The 25859-nt window shown below is 51.4% G+C and overlaps 1 protein-coding gene across 1 annotated transcript in view; it reads right to left on the reverse strand.

Moving 5' to 3' along the window:
• Positions 1-8582: 8582 nt before the first annotated feature.
• Kazn (kazrin, periplakin interacting protein) overlaps positions 8583-25859 on the reverse strand; it is a 978630-nt gene continuing 961353 nt past the window's right edge. Inside the window, exons 11-17 of the mRNA XM_021159743.2 lie at positions 24204-24409; positions 23213-23331; positions 18073-18304; positions 15600-15701; positions 14855-15021; positions 13002-13116; positions 8583-11126 (exon numbers count right to left, since the gene is read on the reverse strand). Of these exons, the coding sequence (XP_021015402.2) occupies positions 10962-11126; positions 13002-13116; positions 14855-15021; positions 15600-15701; positions 18073-18304; positions 23213-23331; positions 24204-24409 (1106 nt within the window). The 3' untranslated portion in view covers positions 8583-10961. The remainder of the gene's footprint in view (positions 11127-13001; positions 13117-14854; positions 15022-15599; positions 15702-18072; positions 18305-23212; positions 23332-24203; positions 24410-25859) is intronic.

A 25859-nucleotide genomic window follows, 5' to 3' on the forward strand; every position in this document is an offset into this window, starting at 1 on the left:
AAGGAAGGAAGGAAGGAAGGAAGGAAGGAAGGAAGGGAGGAAGGGGAACACCAGCACCCACTTTGCTTTGCTTCCTAGCTGTGATGGTTTGAGTGAGAACAGTCCCCATAGGCTCTTACTTTTGGGAAGGTTTGGGGGGTGTGGCCTTGGAGGAGGTGTGTCACGGGCATGTGGGGGGGCTTTGAGGTTTCAAAAATTCACACTACTCTTAGCTAGTGCTCTGTCTCTGTCTCTCTGTCTGTCTCTGTCTCTCTGTTTCTCTCTCTCTCTCTCTCCCCCATGGTTTTGTCTCAAGATGTGAGCTCTCACCTACTGCTCCAGCACCTTGCCTGCCTGTTCCCATGCTTTCTGCCATGATTATAGACTTGTCCTTAAAAACTGTGAACCCCAAATACATTTGTTCTTCTGGAAGTTGCCTTGGCCATGATGTTTCCTCTCAGCAAGTCACTAAGACACTGGCTATGGATACAATGTGACTAGCTGCCTCAATAGAAAAGTCACTAAGACACGGGCTGTGGATGAACCAGACCAGCCGCCTCACACTCCTCCTTCCATACCTCCCTTACCATGATAGGCTGTATGTTAAACTATAGAGAAGACAAACCCTTCCTGCCTCCCTTCTTTAACTTCCTTTGGCAGGTATTCTTTTCCCATAGCAATGTGAAAAATGAAACAGCGCTCAGGCTGTCCTTGAACTTAGGATCTTCCTCCCTCAGCCTTCCTAGTAACGAGGATCACGTACGTAACAGGCAAGTTCATCATCCGCTCAACCACCTCACTGACCCTAGGAATCGAGTCCTCACGGTTCCCTATAGCAGGGAGCTGGCTATCTGAGGGAGCAAGAAGACGCTGACCTATTTTTAATTTCCAGCCAGTGAGTTTTTAAAGGAAGGAAACAAGGGTCGCTGGTCATCCTGGAGCTGTGGGTTCTTCTGGTCACGTGGTCAGTCTGTTCCTGGGACTCATGGCGTCTCCGACATCTTCTTATCATCCCTGCACTTCCCACATAATTGTCTCTGGCCTCTGGGCTCAGGCACTCTGTGCAAGCTTGAGTCTGCTTAGTGTCTGCCAGGATCTGCTGTGATGTCCTCCAGGCACCACCTGGGCTGGACGGTCACTTCAGAACAAGCAAGCCACAGAGAGTGTACACTAGCTGATCTACTGATGACAAATGCATGCCAATTCCTTTGTCCCTGTGTGTCACACAGAAATGCCTCGCCCACCCCTGCTGGTGTGGGATTATAGGCTTGTGGCTGTCACTATGGAATTCACCACAGTCCCCACCCTTCCCTACAGTACACCTGGATTGATTTACTCTTTATTGTGTATGTGAGTGTTTGTGTGTATACATATTTGTAGTGTGTGTACTTGTGTGTGCATACACGTGACAGCTAGAGGTTCAGAAGTGTTTTGACCACAAAGATTAACTGCACTGGGCTAGAGATGTATTAGGTCAGTTGACAGAGATGCCCACAGGGTTTTGGAGAGCACTGATTGGCTAGCCTGGGTGGGCAACAAGCCCCGCCCCCAGCGCTGAGGTTACAGGTATGCAAAAGAGCATGCAGTATATGATTGTAACTTGGATTCTGGGGCTCTACAAGGAGTTTAACCATGGAGCCACCTCTAGTACTTTATTTTGATTTTTTTTTAAAGATTTATTTATTATTATATGTAAGTACACTGTAGCTGTCTTCAGACACTCCAGAAGAGGGCGCCAGATCTCGTTACGGATGGTTGTGAGCCACCATGTGGTTGCTGGGATTTGAACTCTGGACCTTCGGAAGAGCAGTCTGGTGCTCTTACCCACTGAGCCATCTCACCAGCCCTTATTTTGATTTTTGAGACAGTTTCATGCATACCCGGTTGGTCTTAAGCTTCTTACATAGCTCTGTATGTCCTTGAATGAATGGAACTCGAACCCAGAGCTCTCAGCCTTTTAAGGCTTGACTCCCCAGTCAACCAAAGGCATAGCTTTGATTCTCAGCCACACTTTGTGTTCTCACCCGGAAGAGACCCAAAGACTGTTGGGTCCAGATTTTACCTCAAGCTTACCTCTGAAGGTAGCTGATTGGCTGGTGCCTCCTCAGCGGCTTGCGTTCAGGCTGGGCGTGCCCCCGGAACTCCATCCCGGGAAGCCAGCCAGCCCGTGCAAACCTCTTCCCTGGAGTGTGGCAGAGGCCAGGAGAGAAGGCTGAAACCAGAGGCTGAGTCACTGAGCTGGCAAATCGAGTTACTTCCGGGCGGTCGCTGGCTGCTGTCTGGTTCTAAGTCAGCAGCTGCCCTAGCAAGCAGGGTGAAGTCATTTTTCAGAAAACCGTGTCATCATTCAGAACCTCAAGGTCTGTCCCCGGGTTCGGCTAGGGACTTGGCTGTCACTCCAACCTGCTAACAGCCTCAGGCTTGGCAGGCAGGGTCTCCCTGACTTCTGTTATTCCTAACGCCTGGCCAGGAAGGCAGCTCTCCTTCAGAGCCCACCAGTCCCCTGCCACTGGCAGCTTTGCCTGAGGGGACACTGGCCACCAGCATCCTAAGAGCACGGAGAGCCTGCACAGCTTACTACAGGGACAGCCCAGCCTGGAGGCTTCCTCGGGAGTGGTGTAGGGTCCAAGGGCCGTCTAGTCCTAGGTGGGATTTCATCACTCTCTGTTTGGTCAGAAAGTAGAAAGGTTTTAGTCTTTCGTTTTGTAACTTAAATTTAAGGTTTATTTAGATTTAATTTTTTTAGCTCTTCTTTTAGGGGTTAAACCTACGGCCTCAACTATATCAGGCAAGCTCTGGATCACTGGACTCCATCTTTGTTCTTCGTTTCTGTGTTGCTGTTTATTTATTCAGAGTCAGAGTCTCATGGAGCCCAGGTTGGCCTTGGTCTCCCTATGGAGCTGAGGATGATTTGAACGCTGCATCCTCCTGCTTTCTAGCTCCTAAGGGCTGGGATTGTAGGTGCAGCAATACCTTGCTGTGCTGACAATGGAAGCCAGGGCTCCATGCTAAACAAGCCCTCTACCAAGTGAGCAACAGCACACACACACACACACACACACACACACACACACACACAGAGTCACCCACCTGCCCTTAAGTTTATAATCCTCCTGCCTTTGTCTTTCAAATATGAATTTACTCCTACGAATTGATATTTTCCTGCTAAAGATTAATGCTCTCTTTCATGTCATATGCCTTTACCACGTGTGATGGTTTGTATGTGCTTGACCCAGGGAGTGGCACTATTTGGAGGTGTGGCCTTGTTGGAGTAGGTGTGTCACGGTGGATGTGGGCTTTAAGACCCTCATCCTAGCTGCCTGGAAGCCAGTATTCTGCTAGCAGCCTTCAGATGAAGATGTAGAACTCTCAGCTCCTCCTGTACCATGCCTGCCTGGATGCTGCCATGCTCCCACCTTGATGATAATGGACTGAACCTCTGAACCTGTAAGCCAGCCCCAGTTCAATGTTGTCCTTATAGAAGTTGCCTTGGTCATGGTGTCTGTGCACAGCAGTAAAAGCCTAAGTAAGACACTACAATCCTGGACTTTTAGTATGGGCATTTAGAATTGTAGGTTCAGGAGGCAATGGCTTGCTTGCTACACAAGTACATGGCTCCAAAGCCCAGCCACCAAGGAACTAAGCCCTAGCTCTATGGCTAAGCTCAGACCCTTGGGAGAGTTGTTTAGTCCTTTGGGGCCTTGGCATTCTTATTCGTAAGACAGGGTTGGTGGCGGTCATGGTTGAGTTGATGTTTGTGAAGTGCAGGCAACAATGCTGGATCATGGCAGGCTTCTTCCTTCCTTCCTTCCTTCCTTCCTTCCTTCCTTCCTTCCTTCCTTCCTTTCTTTTGTTTTAAGATTTATTTTATGTATATGCGTACACTGTAGCTGTCTTCAGATCACACCAGAAGAGGGCATCGGATTCCATTACAGATGGTTGTGAGCTGTGGTTGCTGGGAATTGACCACAGGACCTCTGGAAGAGCAGTCAGTGCTCTTAACCACGAGCCACCTCTCCAGCCCCAGGCTGCTTTCTAAACACAAGCTCTTATTGTGGACTTCAGAGAAAAGCTCCCAACATGACTACAGATGCCCTCAGTCAGAGTGAGGTGGAGAGATCACCCATGCTCAGCCAATCTCAGAACTCCTGTGGCTTGAAGGCCAAGGTCAGAGTGCTGGACGACAAATCCAGCTGACCCTGGAGAACCACGACGGAGCTCTGTGGGATTCACCACAGAAGGCTGCAAAGCCAGAGGTCCTGACACTCAGAAACAGTTTGGAGGTGGCCCGAACTAAAAGCAGCTGTGGCTGGTGTCCTGGTTTCCCAGGACCTAGTTCCTGAGAAGGGGAAGCAGTGGCCAAATAGATACGCTGAGTAAGTGACCCTGTGGCTTCAGGCTACAGGCTGTGGGAAGTGCTGCCCAATTCTGTGGAAATCCCCGGAAGCTGGCGGCTGCATCTCTACCCGCTCTCCTTTGGTTTCTCTGGCTGACTCGAGCATGTTTGTTTATTTAATGGGAGAAGGATGCCAAGTGTTCCCACCAGATGCGTTCTGGAGATTGAGTTCAAGTCACGGCTTTGGTGGCCAGCCTCCCTGGATGACTCCTCCCACCCCATCTTGATTCTACTAGAACAGAATGGGGCTTGAACTTCTGTTTTCCTGGTTCACCGTGAAGCCAGAGTCTACATTTGGGGACTGCCTTACCAAAGATGAGTGTCTAGCTTTCTGTCCGGGGAACGAAAGATGCTTCTTTACCAAAAGCCACCCTTGGGAGCTGCTGGAAGAGGCAAGATGTTCAAGGGGCCCAGCCTTGGTGGACTTGGCCAGGCTGGAGTTCTGGAGGCGGAGGGGGGTGGGGATGGGGTCTCTGGTGTTGGGGCTTTTGGGGGGGGGGGGAAATTAACACTTCCTGTGTTAAAACCAACACTTCAGGACTGATAAGAGACATGTCCCGCCATCTAGTGGCCCCCGCTGGGATTGAAAGCCGTCATATCTCAGGAAAGTCATCTCAGGGCAGCTGCCAAGCCAAACTCTTGGCTGTGTCCTTGAGTCACCCACCCAGTTCCGACTGTATGGGGAACAGCGGCCTGCAGCTACGCATTCTAGATCCATATGGAGATCCTAGACCCTGCTTCTGGATGCTATCCTGAAATAGATATCCTGGAGGTACCTCGGAGGGGACAGTGAGGAGACACAGAGTGGCCGACCACTGCTAAGCATTGATTTTGGAGTCACAAGATAATAGGGATGGACATCTGGAACAGCAAGTTTCGGTCAATGTTTCTATGAAAGAGACAACCTTCAGAGTTTTCTCATTCCCTGCTCCCATGTCACTCCACAACGCAGATGCAGCTGTTGCCGTGCATCAAAGACTGAGGGTGTGTATGTGTGTGCATGTGTGTGCATGCGTGTGTGGAGATAACTGCTTGGTAGGGAGTGAAGGAAGGGGTGGGAATCACTTTCTTTGGGTTCAAACTCAGACAATGGGTGACTGAACTGGGACTTCGGTCTCAAGCAACTGAAATCCAACCTGAGTTCTATTACGGAATGAACCATATCCCCTGATAATCTAGATGTTGGCATCCTAACCCCGGTACCTAAGGCTGTGATGGGATTTGGAGAGTAAGTGAAAGTTGGGGGTGGGGTTGCTAGTACAATGTGACCGGTGTGTCTATAAACAAACACTGTGATTTTATGTGTGAATATAGAAGCTTAGTCATGAAGAACACAGGGATACTCTGCCCAAACACTGGCCGAGGAGAGAGGCCTCAGAAGGAGTCAGCCTTGGGCTGTGGACGTAGCTTCTCTCCTGATAGTTCTACAGAAGCCTAAGATGGTCACACTAGCTAAGACAGGCTAAGGTGTCCAATCCTCCAGGTGTGAGGTCAGTGCTTGCTGGGTTGTGCAGCAATCAAGAGGCATGAAACTAGGGAACAGCCCCCCCTCAGTTTCCATGGGTGGGGTGGGTGTCTGGGACCATGTGTGGGGTGGGTAACTGGGACCATGGATGGGGTGAGTGACTGGGACCATGGATGTGGGTGGGTGACTGGGACCATGGGTGGGGTGGGTGACTGGGACCATGGGTGGGGTGGGTGACTGGGACCATGGGTGGGGTGGGTGTCTGGGACCACAGATGCAGGTGAGTGACTTGGGACCATGGATACAGGTGGGTGACTGGGACCATGGATACAGGTGGATGACTGGGACCATGGGTGGGGTGGGTGACTGGGACCATGGATGGACTGGGTGTCTGGGACCCACTGTGGTTACTCAGCAATGAGAATGAAGCCTTAACAGAAGCAGTAATTCGCAATAGCCTTCAGGCATCTTCCCGTCTGCTTTACCTCATCTCTGGATGACTTCCACCTGTCAGTCCTACCTGCAGTGCAAATAGAACTTAGTATCGCACTGTTTAGGGAGTCAGGTTAAGACAATGGCCTGCATGTTTGTTACAGACATAATTGTTTTTTTCTGGATATTTCTGTCGAGGTTGGTTGAGTTCTCCAACGGTAACCTGCAGATATGGAAACTGGCTGTTCCACGGAACCATGGGATATTCTGATGTGGTGGACAGACTTCAGTCCTGACCGAAGATCCCTTTACCTCCAGGGAAGATAGCCAGGCCCCAGAGAAAAGGAGCCTTGTGATATCTAGACAGGAGGTTAGCCTGGCAGTTCACAGAGGATAAAACTGAGGATATGGGGACACTAATTCAAAGACTCAGGGTGACCCTTGATGACAGTTGCGTAGTTGAGCCATACTGATGTCTTAGGCCAGAACCTACTTCACCAGCTTGACACTCTAGCTCCACTCCATGCCCCAGATTTCTCCAGAGGTGGCCAGATGTCTACTCTATCTGAATTCCAGCTGTCTGAGAGAGGTCTGCTTCTCTCATCTGCACAGTCGCCCCCTTTGGTAGGGATTGTTCTTCTCATAGGACAGCTGGGGAAACTGAGGCATAGGTGGTTTATGTACATCCTCTTGGGACCTTCCCTAATTAAAGGAGTTAGAACCTTTGTGTGGGTTCCTTTCCAGATCTGAGCTCTACCTACAGGGCCATGGAGCCCCAGCCCAGGGCACTGGTCACACAGATGTTTATAGTAGTGTTCCCCAGAGCAGAAGAAATTTCCTCATTGACAAATCTGAAAGCTGGGCTCCCCTCCCCCTTCTACCTATGTTCTCAACCTGTGGGTCACAACCCTTTGGTGGGGTGTTGAGTGACCCTTTCACATGGGGTCACCTAAGACCATTGGAAAACACAAATATTTATATTATGACTCATGACAGGAGCAAAATTATAGTTACAAAGTAGCAACAAAGATCATTTTATGGTTGGGGGTCACCACCGCATGAGGAATTGAGTTAAAGGGTCACAGCATTAGGAGGGTTGAGAACCAGTGACCTAAAAGATTGCTCTGTGAATGACAGGCTTAGAGGGCAAAGACGACCTGTCAGCCCGTCAGGAGTGCCCGACACAGAACACCATATTAAATGGCCTGTTCAGTAAAAACTCACAAACACCAGCCTCACACCATATATCCAGCAAGCCCATCTCATATTAAAACTGAACAAAAACATGCCATGTGGGGTGGCACACATGTGTAATCCCAGCACATGAGAGGCAGAGAGAAGATCACTGTCGATTTAGAGGCTAGCCTGGGCTACAGAATGAATCCCATCTCAGCCTGGGCTAGACTAAGACCCTGACTCAAAAAGCAAGCAAACAAATAAAAACTGAGTAGAGGGTAAATAGGATGTTTGGGATACTTTCCCAAGGCCACCAGGCCCTCAGCAGCAGAGGCTGGTGGCAGCAGGTAAGCCTTGTGACTGGGCTGGCTTCCTGTATCGTTCAGTTTTTCATCAGCCTGCTAAAGATCTACTTCAGAGGATACATACTACCTGACTTTAGTCTCAAGCCAGAGCCTCTTGCCTGGGAGATGTAGACAGGATGAGCCTGGCTGGTGGCTTCTGTCAGGGCCACTAAGGCACCTGAGTAGAACCCACAGGCCAGCCCCATCTATGATGACAAGGGCTTAGCTGAGAAGGTCACTCTGCCACGACCTTAGCAGGCATGATATGCTTGGATCCAACGCCTGGAAGCTTGTGCTGACTCTCAGAAAAACCCCAGATGACTCTGTTCAGCTCAGCAGAGTGCACAGGGAAGATGGGGAAGAGCTGTATGGGTCTCCTGGGATTGCAGACACCTCCAGGGGAAGTATGAGAGTCTCCTTAGGACATGGTACCCAGAGAGAGACTTCCCAGCACTAGAGTGTACCTGGATTCTGATTTGAGTTGCCATGGGGAGATGTTAGTGACAGGTTAGAAAATAGAGGTGTGTAGGGGTGTAGGGACGTGGGGTTGGGTGGGGAGGGGGAGAGTGACCAACAGCACGGGGCTGCGGGAGGGGAGAGTAAGTTGTGAGTACAGAGGCAGATGATCAGGTTCAAGTCCCCACCCAACTCTCCCACCTTGTGAAGCTGGACTCTCAGCCTTTCTAAGAAGTCCCCCAGTAGTTTTAGGGGCTCCCAGTCTCCGTTGTGTAAGAAGAGGCTACTGGGACCATAAAGAAGAAAGCCAACAAGAAAGAAGGATACTTCAAGGTCAAGCATTTATTGTTACATTGTTAAAATTTCCTCTGGGAAGGCGTGGGACACTGCAGTTCACTGTTCATTTGCCGTGCATTTTACAAACCCTCCATGGGTCAGGGACATCGTCACCATCCATGCTGGCTTCTGTAAAGTGACACCCAGAAGGTGCCACCACTCAGGAGCCACGTTCCCCCACAACCTGTGACGTGGTCCTTGGCCTTCTGGGAAGGGCTGTCATAATTCTCGTACAGTTCTTCATCGTGATCCTGCCTTCCGAATTTACATCTGCCAGGACCCCACCCCTTTTCATGACCTCAGTCTTTGGCGGGGTTCCCTGTTCTAAGTGCCCTATGCAGGCTGGGCTTAGGAGAGAGCCCCTCTCTCCACTCTGACTCTAGTCCCCTGACAACCCCTGCATCCTGTGGTGAGGAGTCAAGACAGAATCTGCTAAAAGTGACACTGGATGTGGATGGAGACTGACAGAGGTGCCCAGGAATGAAGCCCAGAGTCCATTGGGAAGGAGCCTTCAGGTGCTGTGGGCCTCCGAGCCCGTGGGAAGAAAGTGTGAGTCTCTTCCCTACCTAGACCTTGGCCCTGGCAAGGAGCCCACATCGCCAGCGACATTTCCAGGAAGGCTCAGTATCCTCCTGGCTCCAGAAGCTTTGTCACCCTTTGGGGACTTGGTGTAAAAGTGACAGCTGGCTTCAATTAGAAGAGGGCCTTCTTCCCCTCTCTTTGCTGGGCTAAGGGCTCAGTAGCTTCAGGATTCCAGGGGCAGGGGAATGCGTGTTATAAACACTCAGGGATGTAGAGCCTGAGCCAAGCTGGATTCTACTCCAGAGGTTGACCCTGCGAGTCCTGGTGTCTGCCGTGTGTCCTTTGGAGGCTGACACTCAGACAGAGAGGTTCCTCCCAGTCCCCGAGGGCCCTGGACTCAGGTTGGGAAGGAGACTGGACCTGGGAAACTCAGGGAATCCTCCTCCAAGTTCCCAGGCTTCCTGTGGTCTTCCCGCAAAGGGAAGCTCTCAGAAACAATGCAGAAGACTGGCTTTGGTGACTCAGAGGCAGTGCCCCACCCCCACACCCCCGGCTGCTGTCAGCTGTGGGAATCTGAGGAGAGCTGGTACTGACTGAGCACAGCTACACCGAAATCCTCCCTATCATCAATAGGCAGTCTCTTCTCAGTCAGCTTGGACCCTGCACCCAGTAGGCCCGCAGGCTGTGCTGGTGGCTCTCCCAGACCTCACCGATGGCTTTTGGAAACTCTCAATATTAAACTTCCTGCAGGCCCCTCTTGCTTATCTCCCTATCCAAAAATGGGGTGAACTCGCCCGGTGTCTGCCAATGTTGTGGATGGAAGTTAGGCTCCTTCCTCCCCTGCCCCATCCCTTCCAGCTGTTTCCTGAGAGGTTCAAAGCTTGGGACAAGTGTTAGTGAGTGTTAATCCTCACAGCTCCTCTGGGAGGAACCGGAAGTATGACAGGTAAGACACTGAGGCACAGAGAGGTGAGGCCACTGAGGGGAAGCCACACAGCAAAACACTGGCAGATCAGGACAGCGGCTAGAAAGGGTCACTCTGACAACCGGGGTGACCTTGTTTTGTAGGATTTGCACCTCTGTTAGCTCATGGGTGAGCTTACCTGCCTCTTCTGACAGGGACATCACAAGAGAGGTTTGTCGGGTTAATGACAGGCTGTCTCCCATGCCATGTGCACACTTGGAATAGCTGTTTGGGACAGAGCACAGCAACCACCCCCCTCCCACTCTTGAAGTCACATTCATTTTGGTGACAGGATATCTGTAGCCCCTAGGGCTGCTGCTGTCAGGCCCCTGTGCCCTGCAGAGATCCCCCTCCTGCTCCCAACATGTCCACCCTTAAAGTGGAAGGGATGCCCAGGTCGTTCTGCCTCCTTCCGGAGTGAGTGAGGTCAGAATTCAAGTTCTCTGCCCAGTGGGCTGACAGTCAGCAATCACCACCTGGCCGCTGTTGGCTGGCTTTGCCATGGGATCCCAGCGGCCCTGGCTTTGCCAAGGTAGGCTGGGGGTTTCCCTGCTCCTCTTAGCAGGGTGTTCCAGGCCCAAAGACGGACTGCCCCTCCTTGACCAGTGTAAAATACCAGCGGCACCTGACTTGTACTTTGAACAGCAGCCCCAGGGCCACCTGCTGGGTCGCGCGTGGCTGGGTGATACTTCCTCAGAGATACAAGACACCTAGGTGGGCATTCTCTGTCCTTGGTGCCCCCTGGATATTGTGACCGTCTCTGGGAACTCTTTTCTGACACCCTGTCTGTCCTCAGCTTCCGGTCATGCTGTACAGTAGGGATGGACGGCTCTGGGACATTGGGCTGTTCCTTCTCCCTGCTCTCTTCTGGAGTTGAGTCACACGGCTTTCTTACACGTTGGTGACCTCCAAGCTGCCGTATCCCTCCAGACGGCACTGTTCGGGCCTGCCTTGGAGGTCCTCATCCCCACAGTCCTCGTTCTCCAGAGAGCCATAGTCATCATGGAAATCGGGCTCTTTGCTGCTGAAGCCCCTTCCTATCTTCCCCAGGGGCAGCTGAGGAGAAACAAACCAGGGGACAGAGAAAGAGATATGTGAGAATTGAGTCGTGGTGTGGCATCTCCAGTGTAATTGCTGTGTGACCTTCAGCATCTCTTGGAACCTCTCTGGGCCTTCCATTATGTGTACCACCCCTACTGCCCGGACACATGGAAGGGATTTGCAAAAATTCTATAAGAAACCAACGTTTGAGTTCCCAGCTAGAGAGATTCAATTAGTTACCAGGGGTGACTTTGGACTAATGATTCTACAGCTCTCCCCCCACCCCTGCCACACACACACACACACTGTTGATAGCGGTAGATGGGACAATGCCTGGAAGTGTGTGTGACCACACATAGGAAGTCTTACTCTTTGCTCCATTCAAAAGGAACTCTAGTCCTACCTGGTAGGACCACAAGTATGGGCTTGAGGCTTATACATGGGTGTTAGAGTCCCTGTTCTGTATTTCTGGCTGTGGGGCCTGGGATAAGTCACTGCCCATCTCTGAGCCTTGATTTTCCTCAGCTGCATGATGGGAAAAGTGGCAGGGGCCTGGGTGGACTGTTGGGAAGATCAAATATCTGTAAGGTGCTGGGTGGGGAATGGGCAGCTCAGAGCAGGTGCTCTGTGGGAGCTGTCCTCACACACAGAGGCCTCTCCGTGGAGCCTCTGGTTCCGAGCTGATTTTTGCTTTCACAACACTAAGTGGTCATATGCTTGACTACCCGTCTTTCTAAACTGGTGCGTCCCCCACTGGAGAGTCATTGTCCTACAAGCACCTTTCAGACAGGGCTTCCCCATTTCCCTAATGTGTGACTACTCAGGCGGCACTTGTGTATCTGTGCAAGGACATGGATCTCCCTCCTTCCCAACAGTTTCTTGCTCCTTTGGAATGAAGGAAGCTGAAAGCAAGCCCTAGAACCTCCACAGGGCACATGCCTTTAATCCCAGCCCTTGAGAAGCTGGGACTGGAGGATGGTGAGTTCCAGGCCAGATTCGGCTACATAGTGAGATACACCTCAGAAACAAAACAGGGCCAGGTTGTCCAGATGGCTTAGCAGTTCTTGAAGGCAGTGTAAGATGTTGAGATTGGTAATCAGAGTTCAGTCCCTGCCATCCACACTCGAGGTAGAAGAGAACTTAGTCCTACAGGTTGTCCTGTGACCTCTGCATGCATGCTGGCATGTGCACACACAGATATAATAAAAATATTTTTAAAAACAAGACAGGGAAATAAGGAAGGCTGGTTGGCATATAGTTTGGCGCTAGAGTGTTTGCCTAGCACATAACGACCCTAGCCCTGGGGTTGACCCCACCCAGCTCTGCAAAACCAAAACTGAAGCAAAACCCAAGAATGGTTAGCCCAGGACAGTGTTCTCAGAAGCTAGTGGCAGCCTGTTCTTGGGATGCCCCTCCTGGTGACACCAAGTGAAAGCAAAGGCGTGGCTGTGGTGACCAGGACACTGGATACGTCTAGAGTTTTTTGTTGGTCTCTGGCTAGCTGCTCCTGTTCTGTGCTGTCCTACTGGGTACACTAGAGGTTCCTTGCTGGCTAAGGGATTCGGATTCCAAGACAGAGGTTTTCAGGGTCTAGAGCTCCCTGATCACTTTCAGCAGCCAGCTGTGTGAGGTGCTCTGCACCCCAGGGGCCATGTGCTTCAGGAGGCCAGGGTGAGGGGATCCCACAATCTGTAACCACCATGGATGCCATAGACTCTGCCTTGCATGGATTCTTGTCACTGGGCATTATTTTAAGCAGGGGTCCCGATACGTGATGACTCGCCTGTGTGCATCTCTGACCCGAGGCTGCTCCAGGTTCACAGGTGACAAAGGAGACATAGGTCCATTCAGGAAAGGATGCCTGGCCCCATGGACAGAAAGCCCACTTACCCGGCCAGCTCTGTGCTTGCTATTGCCCCCACTGTCCTCTCTCCCAGCTCTGGTGATGCTGGAGGCCCTGCCAGGTGGTGTCCCAAAGCGCTCAGACTCCCGGATGCCTGTGGAGCTGGGACATTTCACAAGTTAAGAGTTAGTAAAAGACAGCCCACTGCCCCTGTCCCCACTCCCACATTCTTACTGCTCAAGAGTACAGGCCGTTCCTTCAGAGAGACTGGGATTTGGTTTCCAGCACCCACATGGTAGCTTGCAATGGTCTATAACTACAATTGTAAGGGATCTGATGCCCTCTTCTGGCCTTCATGGCACCAAGCAGACATGCGGTACACACACACACACACACACACACACACACACACACACACACACACTAAAATAAAAGGGCTGTAATAGCTCAGTAATAGAGATAAAAGGGATATAGCTCAGTAATAGAGGGCTTGTCTAGAATATGCAGGGCTCTGGGTTCTACCTCCAATAGTGGTTAAAAATAAACGCAAATGATCCTTCCTCATGCTGTGTGTGTGTGTGTGTGTGTGCTTATGTTTGTGTGTATGTGTGTATATGTGTGTTTATGTTTGTGTGTATGTGTGTGTATATATGTGTATGTATATGTGTGTGTGTTTATGTGTGTGAATGTGTGTATGTGTGTGTATGTGTTTGTATATGTGTGTGTATGTACGTGTGTGCGTGTGTGTGTTTGTATATGTGTGTGTATGTATGTGTGTGTGCGTGCGTGTGTGTGCATGTGTGTGTGTGCCCGCATGCGTGTGTGTGTGTGTGTGTGTGTGTGTGTCTGGGGACAAAGGAAACAAAGAGATAGCCCCCTGCTGATGACATTTTGTTACATCACTGTGAAGGACTGCTGGGTCCACCCAGCCTGGGATACTGTCCAGGATAGAATCTTGATATTGAACTTAATGATGAGGAATGTTTTTCCAGCTGGTATCTTCCAACCCAACCCACAGCATCCTGGGAATATCCAAAGGGTCACCACCAATGTCCCCCAACCTGCTTCCTTCCTCTCTGAAAGCTGAAGGATGTAACAGGGAGGGAGGACAGAGGCCTTCCCTGTGTGGCTCACTGCAGAACTGCCCCATTAATATCAATTCTAGGAACCATCTCAAAGATCTCACCATGCATCTGGGATAACTGTCGACTCAGTGGGGGGTTCTCTCTGCTACTGAGGTGGCCTATGATTTCCTTAGGAACTCTTGGGGTTCCGTGTGCCCTCATCTGACTGAAGTCTGTCCCCTGGGCTCATGGCACTCGACAAAGCATCCTGAAACCCACCTCAGGGGCCTTTCCTCACCAGCCAAGTGTGATACATAAGGGCTGCATCACAGACAGAGGTGACATCAAGCTGTTAGGCTCTGGCTGAAGGTTGCATTGCCTCTCTGTCCTTGGCCCATCAGACTCCAAGTCCTGGAGAAAGCCCACTCCTTCTTTTGATCCCATAGACAGAAATCCTACAGCTTTTATGCAGCTCCCAAGGAATTACTGGCCCAACCAATCACGAGGAGCCACGCCCCAACTGTGACCCCAGGCAGCATCCACAGGGTGGGTCTGGGCTGTCTGACTACTCAACCCAATCACTCTCTAGGCAAGGGGACCAGTGTAGGTGGATGGCTGTGCACTGTTCCCTTGGGTCCGAAGTACCATTTATATACCTACTTCTGCCTCTAAACCTTTGTTTCCATGGCTATACCTGGCAGAGTGGCCACCTTGTTCTGTGAAATTAGTGCACATCGTCTCCACCCCAAGCGACACCTCACACAGCCTGTGACAGTATCCCCTGCCCCCGATTCCTTGGCTCTTGCCTTGCGCCCTGAGTACCGTGGCTTACTTACTTGGATGGATGGAAGATGGTGCTCATCTCCTCTGCCAGGTGTCTTCTGAGTATGTGCTTTCCGCTGGGGATGCCCAGGGCGGTGGCCATGGCCTCAGCATTGAACGTGGGCTCCAGGACCAGCACAGCACCATGGACACCGCTATTGGTCAGATTGTCTGCATACTCCTGAGGGCAGAAGAGTGAGGTGGAGTCAGGGACCATCAGAGCCAAGCAGAGATGTGACCCCAATAAGTAACTGATTTGAGAGTGAAGAGGACCTGGTCTCCACCCTCAGGGCTCTGAACAGAGGGGGTCTTATGTCACTGACACTTGCTGGACCCTGGCAAGAGCCATAGATACTTCAAGAAAAAAATACTGCGAAGAATTGCCCCAGTGGTTGGGCAGTGGTGGCTGGCGCATGCCTTTAATCCCAGCACTTGGGAGGCAGAAGCAGGTGGATTTCTGAGCTCGAGGCCAGCCTGGTCTACAGAGTGAGTTCCAGGACAGCCAGGGTTATACAGAGAAACCCTGTCTCAAAAAACAAAAAACAAAAAACAAAATAAAAAAGAATTGCCCCAGTGATGAGGGCTTTCAACAGGGATCTACTGTAGCAGTAAGGGATCCTACTCCATCAACAGGAAGTGGTGTCCTTGTCAGGCTGGGTGGTGGTGTCCCCTACCTTACATCAAAATGGACATTGATTTGCACTTCATTTGCATAGGCTAAAGAATCAACCCTGTGTCTCCACCACCATCGCCCCTCACCTTCAGGTCGATATCGCGCACCCACTTGAGCACCCGCTGGTTGGTCCAGACCACAGGGTCTGTGTTCTGTGTTTCACAGCGGGCTCGGCGCTCCTGGAGAGCCTAGGGGTGGAAAACAGTGAGTCAGTTGAAGACACGAGGGACACCTGGAGGTCACCTGCAGAAGGAAGTTTCATGGTGTCAGTGGGGTCTTCAGTATGCTAGTGTGATGAGGGCCACCCACAGCTGCCAGAGCCACACTGTCTGTGTTGTGAGAAACAGAAGAATCTGCCTCCTAGGGTGCGAGGAATCGGGTGTGAGGTCTGGAGAGAGTCACTCTCCATGTTCTCTGTGTCCCAGGCCTGTGGCATCTCCACCCCAGCAATGAGAGCAGATGCTCAGTGGACATTTGTGGTGACCCAGCCTATGGCAGGGAGACTCTTGGGGTCTTTGCATCCTGACTTGAAATACCATCTTTGGGTCCTGTGGATGAACCAGCTTGCTGCCCTTTCACAGGTTGCCCTGGGGTACCGACTCTCAGACCAAGAGCTCCTGCAGAGGGGTACCCTCTGTGTTTGAATGAGAAAGGCCCCCATAGGCTCATATATTCGGATGTCTGGTTCCAATCTGGTGGAACTGTTTGGGAAGGATTAGGAGGTGTGGCCTTGTTGGAGAAGATGTGTCACTGGGGGTAGTGGGGTGGGGGATGGGCTTTGAGGTTTCAAAAGCCTATGCTATTCCTAGTCTCCCTGTCCGTTTGTGCATCAGATGTAAGCACTGCGCTATTGCTCCAACACCATGCCTGCCTTCCTGCTGTCATGCTTCCTGCTGTGATGGAATTAAACTAACTCTGAAGCTGCTATCAAGTGCCCAGGGAAATGCTTTCTTTCAAAAGTTGCTTTGGTCAAGTGTCTCTCCACAGAAATAAAACAGTAAGTTAAACACTCTCTCTAGGACATCCAGTCTGAAGTCCCCATCACTTCTGCTATCCCAGTGACATATATTACAGTCAGGACACCCCATGTTTACCCTTCTCATCATACTGGGGATCCCAGAGGCCAGAGCCTGGGCCCCCGTCTTCTCCTTCTGGTCAGATTGCAGTGGGTGGTGGGGTACAGGGACGACAGTCTTCTCTCTGTTCCCCTCTCAACAGGGAACTGCTTATGCTCTGACGTGGCTCTAGAAAAAGTCAACCATATGGACCCAACCCTGAGGGCTAGCCTCGCAGGGACCTTCCACAGGGAACATGTAGGAAGAGAAGCTAGGAAAGATGAGGCTGGAGCCCTGTATTCTCTGGCTTAGCAGAGTTCAGAATTAAGGAGCATCAGAACTTAAACCTATATCAACAGCCAGGGTTCTCATTTCCAGCCCCTCCCTGTCCCAAGCCCATTGCCCACCCACTCTGTGTCACTGCTGCTACAGAACTGGACTCTGGGACTTGGTCCCCATGGTTCTTTTGTCTCCTTTATTGGCAGCTGCCAATCCCTGCAACAGCTCTCTGTCTCGCTTCACTACCTCAGGAGCCCTCCTTGATCCCCAAGAAGGTGTTTCCCAGAGCTTTCAGAGAACCCTGGCTGCCTTCCATAGTATTGTGACCATGGACTTAATGAGCAACGAGCTCTCTGAGAATAGGTTCTTGTCTACTCAAATAAGCAGTTGCTAGGGGTTGGGGAGAGGAAGAGATAGTTGGATGGATGGATGGACAGATGGATGGGTAGATGGGTGGATGGATAGATGGATGGGTGGATGGATGGATAGATGGATGGATGGAAGGATGGAAGGATGAATAGATGGATGGGCAGATGTATGGATGGACAGATGGATGGGTAGATGGGTGGATGGATAGATGGATGGGTGGATGGATAGATGGATGGGTGGATGGATGGATGGATGGATAGATGGATGGATGAATAGATGGATGGGTAGATGGATGGATGGATGGGAGGGTGAATAGATGGATGGATGGATGGATGGATGGATGGATGGATGGATGGATGGGTGAATAGATGGATGGGTGGATGGATGGATGGATGGATAGATGGATGGGTGGATGGATGGATGGGTGGGTGGGTGGATGGTTGGATGGATGGATGGAAGGATGAATAGATGGATGGGTAGATGGATGAGTAGGTAGTTGTGTATATATGTGAGTGGATGATGGGGTTGGGATGGAAACTAGACAGATGGAGAGATGGGGAGTGGACTGAGAGTGGATAGGTACATGGATAGGTGGGTGGATGGACAGTGGGTAGGTGGATAGATGGGTGTATGGGCAGTGGGTCAGCAGGTGGATGGAGGAGTGGATGGGTGAATGGATGGATGAGTAGATGTGTGGATAGATAGGTGGATGACTGGGTGGATAGATTGATGGTTGAATAAGTAAATGGATGGATGGATCAGCGGATGGGTGGGTAGATGGTTAGACAGAAATTGGATGTGGAGAAAGGCTGTGGAAGATGTCTGTGCCTGCCCTGCCGCCCCCTTTAGTCCTCACCTCCCTGCTGAAGTTCACTTGGTACAGCAGCTCAATCCCCAGCAAGATGCTAATTTGGTGGAACTTCTTGGACACGTTCAGGTGTTTCTCCAGGTCCCGCTTCATCAGTGAGTTCAGCATCCTCCCATCGACCAGGTGGTTCTGGAAGGCCTGGGAATACTGGGACAGGCCAATGTCATTCAGCCAGGCCTTGGCCACCCAGTGATGGTCCAGGTCGGCAGCTTTGGACAGGCTGAAAAGGAGACACAGCCAGAGAGAGGTGGGAGTGGGGAAAGAGCCAGAGGCAGGGGCAAGTGGAAATGGGGTCAGAGATGGGCAAAGTGGACCAAAAGCAGGACAGGGAGTAGATAAGAAAGCCAGAGAGGCTGATGGAGAAAGTGATAGAGCAGAGGGATAGAGGGGAAGAAAACAACGAAAGGCTCAGAGATGTGTGGAGAGTGAAAGAGAGAGAGAGACAGAGACAGAGAGACAGAGAGAGACAGAGAGACAGACAGAGAGACTCAGACACACAGATAAAGAACAACTAAGACAGAGACAGATTCAGGCAGAGACAGACAGATAGGCACACAGATATTAGGTGGATGGAGAGGGAGAGAGTAAGGCAGAGAGACAGACAGACAGACAGCAGAGGATCCCAAGGACAAAAGGAACATCCACAAACCACAGACTAAAACTGAAAGGAGTAGTGGAGTAGTGTCAGGAGAAGAGATGCCTATAGCCAGATGCACCTCTGCAGAGCCCAGGACCCCTCAAAGCCTCAGGCTGACTATCTCCCTCTCCTGCCCACCTGTATGCTGCCCTCTGGTCCCTTTTCCTGTTTTTTTTTTTGGGGGGGGGNGGGGNGGGTAAGAAGCCTTTATGGCCTTCATAGGTCCACACATAGTATGCTAGAGTCTCCAAGACAGAGCTGTGGCTGACCCCTTCCCTCATTGGCTTATCTCTGGGAAACCCAGATTCCCCCCAGAAACCCAGAAACATGCACATTGTAAGTTTTCAAAAAGGCTTTAAAACATTTATTATTTACTATTTTTATGTGTGTGTTCCTTTGTAGGTTTATGCAAGCTATGTGTGTGTTGGGGGTGTATTCTTCAAGGGCACGGGTTGTCTAATTGCCTGGAATTGCAGGTATTGGTTGAGAGCTGCCTGGTATGTGTTCCCCCAAAAGCCTTTGTTGAGGGATGAAGATACACCTGGCTAAGGCCGTCCCTAGCTGTCATTCCTCTGACCACCACACAGTGGCAGCCTGGCAGAAGGAATGAAGTCTTCTTTGCAACCTCCCTGTAGAGAGACACTGAAAAATGACCCGGTGCTGGATGGTGGGGGCATTGTTTAAGTGGGAGCCAGGGGTGGACACAAAGGGAGCACTCTGTACAAGGGGGACACAGTTGGCTCACAAAGGGACACTGCCCTTCTCTTTGGAGCAGCTGGCAATAGCTGACATTCCCCATTCTGCTCCCGGTTTAAAAGCTTTCTTGCCCCTTCCTTCATCTCAATAGTGAGCATCTTCTGCGTATGCACTGGAGGTGCTGATAGGGCTCGCTCTCTCTCTCTCTCTCTCTCTCTCTCTCTCTCTCTCTCTCTCTCTCTCTCTCTCTCTCTTCTCCCCAGAGGAAGATGTCTCTTCTGCTCTGTTTTAGGTTGCCCCCTCCTATCTGGTTAGTCACTGCCCTCAAAGCAAGTGATGCATATTGCATTTACGTTGAGAGGGATTGAGTTTACTGTCCCTTGTCTCTAAGTTAGGGTACAAGAGGGCAGAAGGGTCAGGAACAGGGCCACGTTCACTGGTGTAGTGGGTGTGGGCTGATTGGCCGACATTCACTAACGACTTATTGGCAGAATGTCTTTATGGGTTCCCGGTTCCCTCTGCCTTGCCCTGCCCCAACCTCCTGGAACCACTTGGCTGTTTCCCCAAGGACAGGACTTTGTCCTTTGTCTCCTGCTGCCCAACATTCACTCTTTATCATCTTCTACAGACTCCACTGGGCTGTCTGGTCTCCCAGATGCCTTTTAGGAACACCCCTTGGATCAAGATCCTTTCTCTTGCCAAAGCTCCCAGATCCCCATGTGTGTACTGGCATGTTGGAGTTAACTACAGCTTGCCTGCCAACTCCCTCCATAGATTGTCTTGGTAAGGGACCAGGCAGCTCACTCAACCCACCCAGCTAGGTGAATGCTTCCTGGTGTGTCTTGAAACTCATTGCTTGGACAGTAGATGAAGGCTAGGGGGAGGCACTGGGCTCCCATTTGCCCCGGTGCAGCTCCTGAACTAGAATATTCCAGACCAAGAGAATCTTCCTGCTGGGATGATAGCTTTCTCACCCTCCAGGGCTGGCCCAGCTTGTCACACGGGGCCTTGCCCAGCCTCAGCTTTCATGGCCATCGTGGCTCTGAATTGGGTGCTCATGACAGTGCTGTCACTCATGGGAACGAGGGGAGAAGTCAATAGGGTCACACTGTTGGGCGTGGTGGCCAGGAGGCACACCTGGCCTGGCCTCCTCAGCACTGACTCACTTTGAACCAGCACTTGTGCCTCTATACGTTCACAAATAACATACATGTGGCCTTCAAAATGCCCCTCTGCACTGAAGCTTGGTCACTCTTGCCCAGCTGCTACTCAAAGCTGATGTTGGAACCCAAGTCTGGGGTCAACAGGAATCCAGACGTTGTTTCAACCAATAGTTATCAGTACCTCTTCCTCAGGTGGAGCTAGGCCAGACCCCAAGGTCTGAGGATGGGTGTGGCATGCCGAGAGCATCAGGGTCACAAGTCAGAAACACTGGGACTGTTCTAGGTGAGGGACCTTGCATCTCTAGGGCTGTTTCTTCTGTAAAATGGAGATAGCTAACTTTGCCTCCTAGAGTGGTGGGGACTGAAGAGATGGGTGAATGGAAAGTCCTAAAACCATCTCTACAGCTAGCAGTAGGAGTTGGCACTGTTAAACATCAAACACACTGGCACCACAGGAGGGTGGAAAGACACCTTGGATGCCGTGCGACTTTTTGCATGTTACCTGTCTGTACTTGACTCTCCCTAAGATGGGGGCTGTTATGTCTGCCTGACACATGGATGGAATGGGTAAGTAGAATTGTGTCAAGAGACAGGGGAAGGGTTGGCAAAGGGAATTTCGGGGCCTAGAGAGGCTATGCCCATCATCACAGCTGGATGAGTTTGAGACAACCCACTAAGGTTCTGACCCCAGAATCCAAGGGCTTTTAAGAGTTCCACAGCTGAGTCAGAGGGCTGGACACGCAGAGCTATATAGTCTTGTACATTTGGAAAAGGCATCAAAGCTTGTACTAGATTTCTAAAAGGCTCCAATCCTTAACTTTTGATTAACTCTTTCCTCTCTACTTCACACGTAAGGAAACTGAGTCCCAGAGAAGACAAAGTTACCCAGCATCTTAGAAACAGGCTTGATTTCCACAGAGGATAGGAATCTTATAGTAAGGCATCGCTCCACAGGACATAAACTGTCTAATGTGGGGACCCCACATTTCCTGGGACCGTCCTGCTTCAACTCTCCCCTGCATGTGTAGCTTTGCCTTTGAGACCCATCTTCCTGAGCTCCTGGTGGACCTCAGGTGCAGTTCCTCTTATGAACCAGTGTTTGTCTCCTACATCCACATCTGTGTGATGGTGTCTGAAGTGGGCTATGGGAGGTGTTAGGGTTATATGACATCACTGGGGGTAAGTTATACTCCCCCACCACTGTGTGAGGACCCTGAAGAAGGCTGCCATGTATAACCAGGAGAGGTAGTCCTGATGGAGCTGGACCACACTGACACCCTTTTACCCTTGTCGCCTTCAGAACTGGGAGAGACAGATGTCTCGTGTTTACAATACCCAGTTAGTAGCATTTTGCATGGTAAACTAAGCTGATGGGGACAGCCATGCTTTGGGGACAGGGTGAACGTTTAGGCAGTGGTGGGGACTTTGTGAGCTGAAGCCAGCAGCCCCACATGCTTGAGGGACTCAGGCAGCCCAGAGGGACTCTCTAGAATGTGAGGCTGTTGTGAGCAGGTTGGGGTCTCTAGCTCCAGTAGTCAGGGTATGAGCGGGGACTTGGGGTCTAGTGGATGAAAGTAGTCAGGGAGTGGCTGGGAAGGCACTTTGGGAGCCCTGGAATGAGAAGGCCCAGCAGGTTGACGGGGTACCTTCTGGCCCCACCCCATCGCCCTACCCCATTGGCCCTTCCCTCCCAGCCTGACACCTCTGCTGCTGGCGATGAGTTGCCATCCTTCAGACCCCATCTCGGTAATCCTTGGCACCAGTAGTCATGGTACCAGAGCCCCTCTCCAGCCTCGTATGGATTGCGGTTTCTCTGCTTCAGAACGGGCCTGCTTCTCCACCCGTTTCTCTGCTTCAGAACGGGCCTGCTTCTCCACCCGCTCCTCCCTTTAATCCACAAAACAGCTTCTGCAGATAGCGGCACACACCACTAGGTTTGATTAATTAACTGTACAGAAACGATGGGGAAACCGGCGAAGGAGATAATTATGCAAAACAGACCGTGTCAGGTTTACAAAACTGCCCCCCTCCCCCACTTGGAGCGCCAAGGACTGGGTGCTGGGCGGGGCTTCCGTTTTCATCAGAGCAGCTCAAATGGTGGATCCCCCTGCCACCCCCGCCCCCCAAACCCCAAGCAGATCAAGACAGAAATAGGAAGAGAGTGGCACTGGGTGGGGGTGTTGAGGGGAAAGAGGGCAGCTCTCTAGCATGGACAGCCCAGCTACCACCAGGTACGCCAGCTAAGATGCCTAAACCAGTCAGCACCACTCCTGTGTTAAAGACTTGCATAAGACGATCCAATCCCTCCATCCCGTCCCCTTCTATTTCTATCTTCCCTCCTGCTTCCTTTCCTTTCCCTGGGATGGGCAGAACTGAGCTTTGAGCAGGTAAGGCAGACATGTTGGCTATGTGTGGCCTGGTCCCTGCTCTGGGTTGGAGGTATGTCTCCAATGCTCCAGGCATGTGTGCCTTCTCCTGTATGTTCATTTTTCCTCCCTATGGTAACAGGGCATGCCTAGGCCATCTTTGTTGTACCTGATAGCCTGAAACCTGGTGTTGCCCAGGGTCCTGCTGGGTGACAGAGAGGCTCGGGACAGAGAGTCCTTGGTTTGCCCAGGTTTCAGTGGCTCACCTGCGACCCGCCTCAGCATCTCGGTAGTCCTCAATGGCCAGGCGGAGCTTGCGCCTGTGCAAGGAGCTGCACACTCCCAGGCCCAACTCCAGGTCCTCATCACTCAGGCTGAGAAGCACCTGCATTCAGGAGGTAGGCTTAGTGCCGGAAGGTGAGAGATGGGGAGGGGTGTAGGGAGAGCCTGATCTTGGCACCTGCAGCTCTATCCAGGCCCTGTTGCTGCTGCTGAGCCAATACAGAAGGATCCAAGGAGACGGGGGCTCCTCATCTGTCTCCCTCTCCCGGCCATCTCCCTAGACCAAGCACCAGGACACCTCTGCTGTCTGGGATGACTGAAAACTCCGAATAGAGCTTGTCTCTAGGGAGTGCTGGCACAAGTCTTTAATCCCCACGCGTGGGAGGCAGAGGCAGGAGGATCCCTGAGTTCAAGGCCAGCCTGCTCTACAGAGTTCCAAGATAACTAGCAGGGGCTCCACAGAGAAACCCTGTCTTGAAAAGCCAGTGGATAAAAAGATAAAGAGCCTGTTCCTAGGAGCCGTAGGGTGCCTAGTGTGGAGCCTCTTGTCGCCCAGCGATGTCATGCTTCAGCTCTCTCCTGATGACCCTTGCTAGGCTCTGGGAGGTCCTGGGCTCAGCTACTGTTATGGGCTACTGTTTGGGTGGAGCACTGTTTGAACCAAGATGGGTGGGGCCACCATGTAGGCTAATTTCCTCCCCCCAGTTCAATCCTGCCCCTCTTCTGCCAGCTTTGGGGAAGTTGGTCACCATCTGAAGTTGGTCCCATATTAAGGACCAGGTAGCATGACTCCAAAGGGCTGTGTTTCTTGCTAGGAAGACTGATTTATTGATGACCTGGACCTGCAATAAGCTGGCCAACTTCTATGCTATACTTCTTGTTCCTAGAGTAACATGGAGACCAGTCATCCCCTGGGTGGGTATAACAGTCCCGGGAGGGTTCAGAGGCATCCCTCCGGGGGCCCCAGCTGCCTACCTTCCCACTCTTGACATTTTCTGCACAGGCCTTGACGTACATGGGCATGGCCATCACCACCTCCAGCCAGGCCTGCACTGTGCCAGCCTTCCAGTGCGACATGGGCGTGGTCCTCACCAGCTCCACGTGCTGCAGACGGTCCATCTGCTCCTCTCCCTCAGACAGGCTGAGGCTGTGGCGTGTGGGGCTGCACTGGCTGTCGGAGTCTGCAACATACAAGTAGACAGAGGATCTGTGGGGAGAAGCCACATTCGGGGTTCGGCTGGGGGGACTCCAAGGCACAAAATCAAAGTGGCTCTCCTGGTACCCTGCCCGTGCTCCAGTGGATGCCCTCACATGCATGCACACACAAGGAACATCGATAGAACTTGGAGGTTATTGAAGAAGAGGGGGAAATAATTTGGGAGGGGGTGTGTAGAGCAGGGGGAGAGCTGAATGGGGAGAGGTGGGGGGTAGATGTAAGAAATTGTTAAAGAATGAATAAAGATCAAAGCCACCCATCCCCCGTCACACAGTCCTCTCTGCCTCCCCAAAGAGGCAAGAAACATGATATTTCAGAAAGGAATGAACCTAACACAAAGATGTAAATCTCCCAATGCCACCCCTAGACAGCAGCTGTTAGTATTTAGTTGAATAGTCTCCAGGAGACGCAAACGCCCAGGCTCGCAGACCTACATGTGGCATGCGTGGCTCTGGTCGGCTTGATCTGCTCTGGCCCAGACACTGTGACAGACATTGCTCCATTTCAGTAGAGGATTTCAGGGCAATCTTTTGACAGTTTGGCAGGGATGCACCCAACTTATTTCATTCTGCATAGGCTGGCAGGGTGGTGGAGCGGGGGGCGGGAAGGTGGGGGACCGGGAGGGAGTTGTGCCCTGTTTTACACATTATAGATACAGCGTAGCAAAGAGCACTGGGAGATTTGCTTTCTTAGGACAGACCCCGCTTCAGCCTTTAACACACAACAGCCTGTCCCTGGAGTAGCCACACACACAGAAGGAACTGAACCCCCAGGCAGGTGGGCACAGTGTTTGTGTTGCAAACATGAGGACTTGGGCTTGATTCCCTGAACTCATGGAAAAAAATAGATGGGGTCAGCAAGATAGATCAGTGGGTGGTGCTTGCTCGCTGGGCAGGCGTGGTGACCTGCGTTCAACCCGTGTGGAAGCAAAAGAAGACAACTGAATCCAGTTATCCTCTGCCTCTGTCCCTACATGTACGTGTGTGCGCATACACACACACACACACAATTATAATTGTGTATAAAGATGTGCACGGCAATCATTCTTGTAATTCCCCTGTGGAAACCAGAGACAGGTGGATCCCTGGACAAACAGCCTAGCTACTAGGAGAGCCCAGGCCAGTGAGAGAGCCTTTCTCAAAAAAACACACAAGTGGTAGGTACCTGAGGCAGGAAAGATGAGGTTGTTCTCTGGTCTCCACACTTGTACGCACACACAGGAACACACACCTGCACCCACACATACATACACAAGCGCACATATGTGCCTGTGTACCTGCATGCACGTACTGAGCATATATGAACATACACACAAACGATATGAGACATATAATTTTAAACTGCACACGGTGGTGCATGTTTAATGTTTAATCCCAGTTCAGGAAGATCAGGAGTTTAAGATGCATCTATTAAAT

Source organism: Mus caroli, chromosome 4 (genome assembly GCF_900094665.2).
Source record: "Mus caroli chromosome 4, CAROLI_EIJ_v1.1, whole genome shotgun sequence".
Classification (NCBI taxonomy): Eukaryota; Metazoa; Chordata; class Mammalia; order Rodentia; family Muridae; genus Mus; species Mus caroli.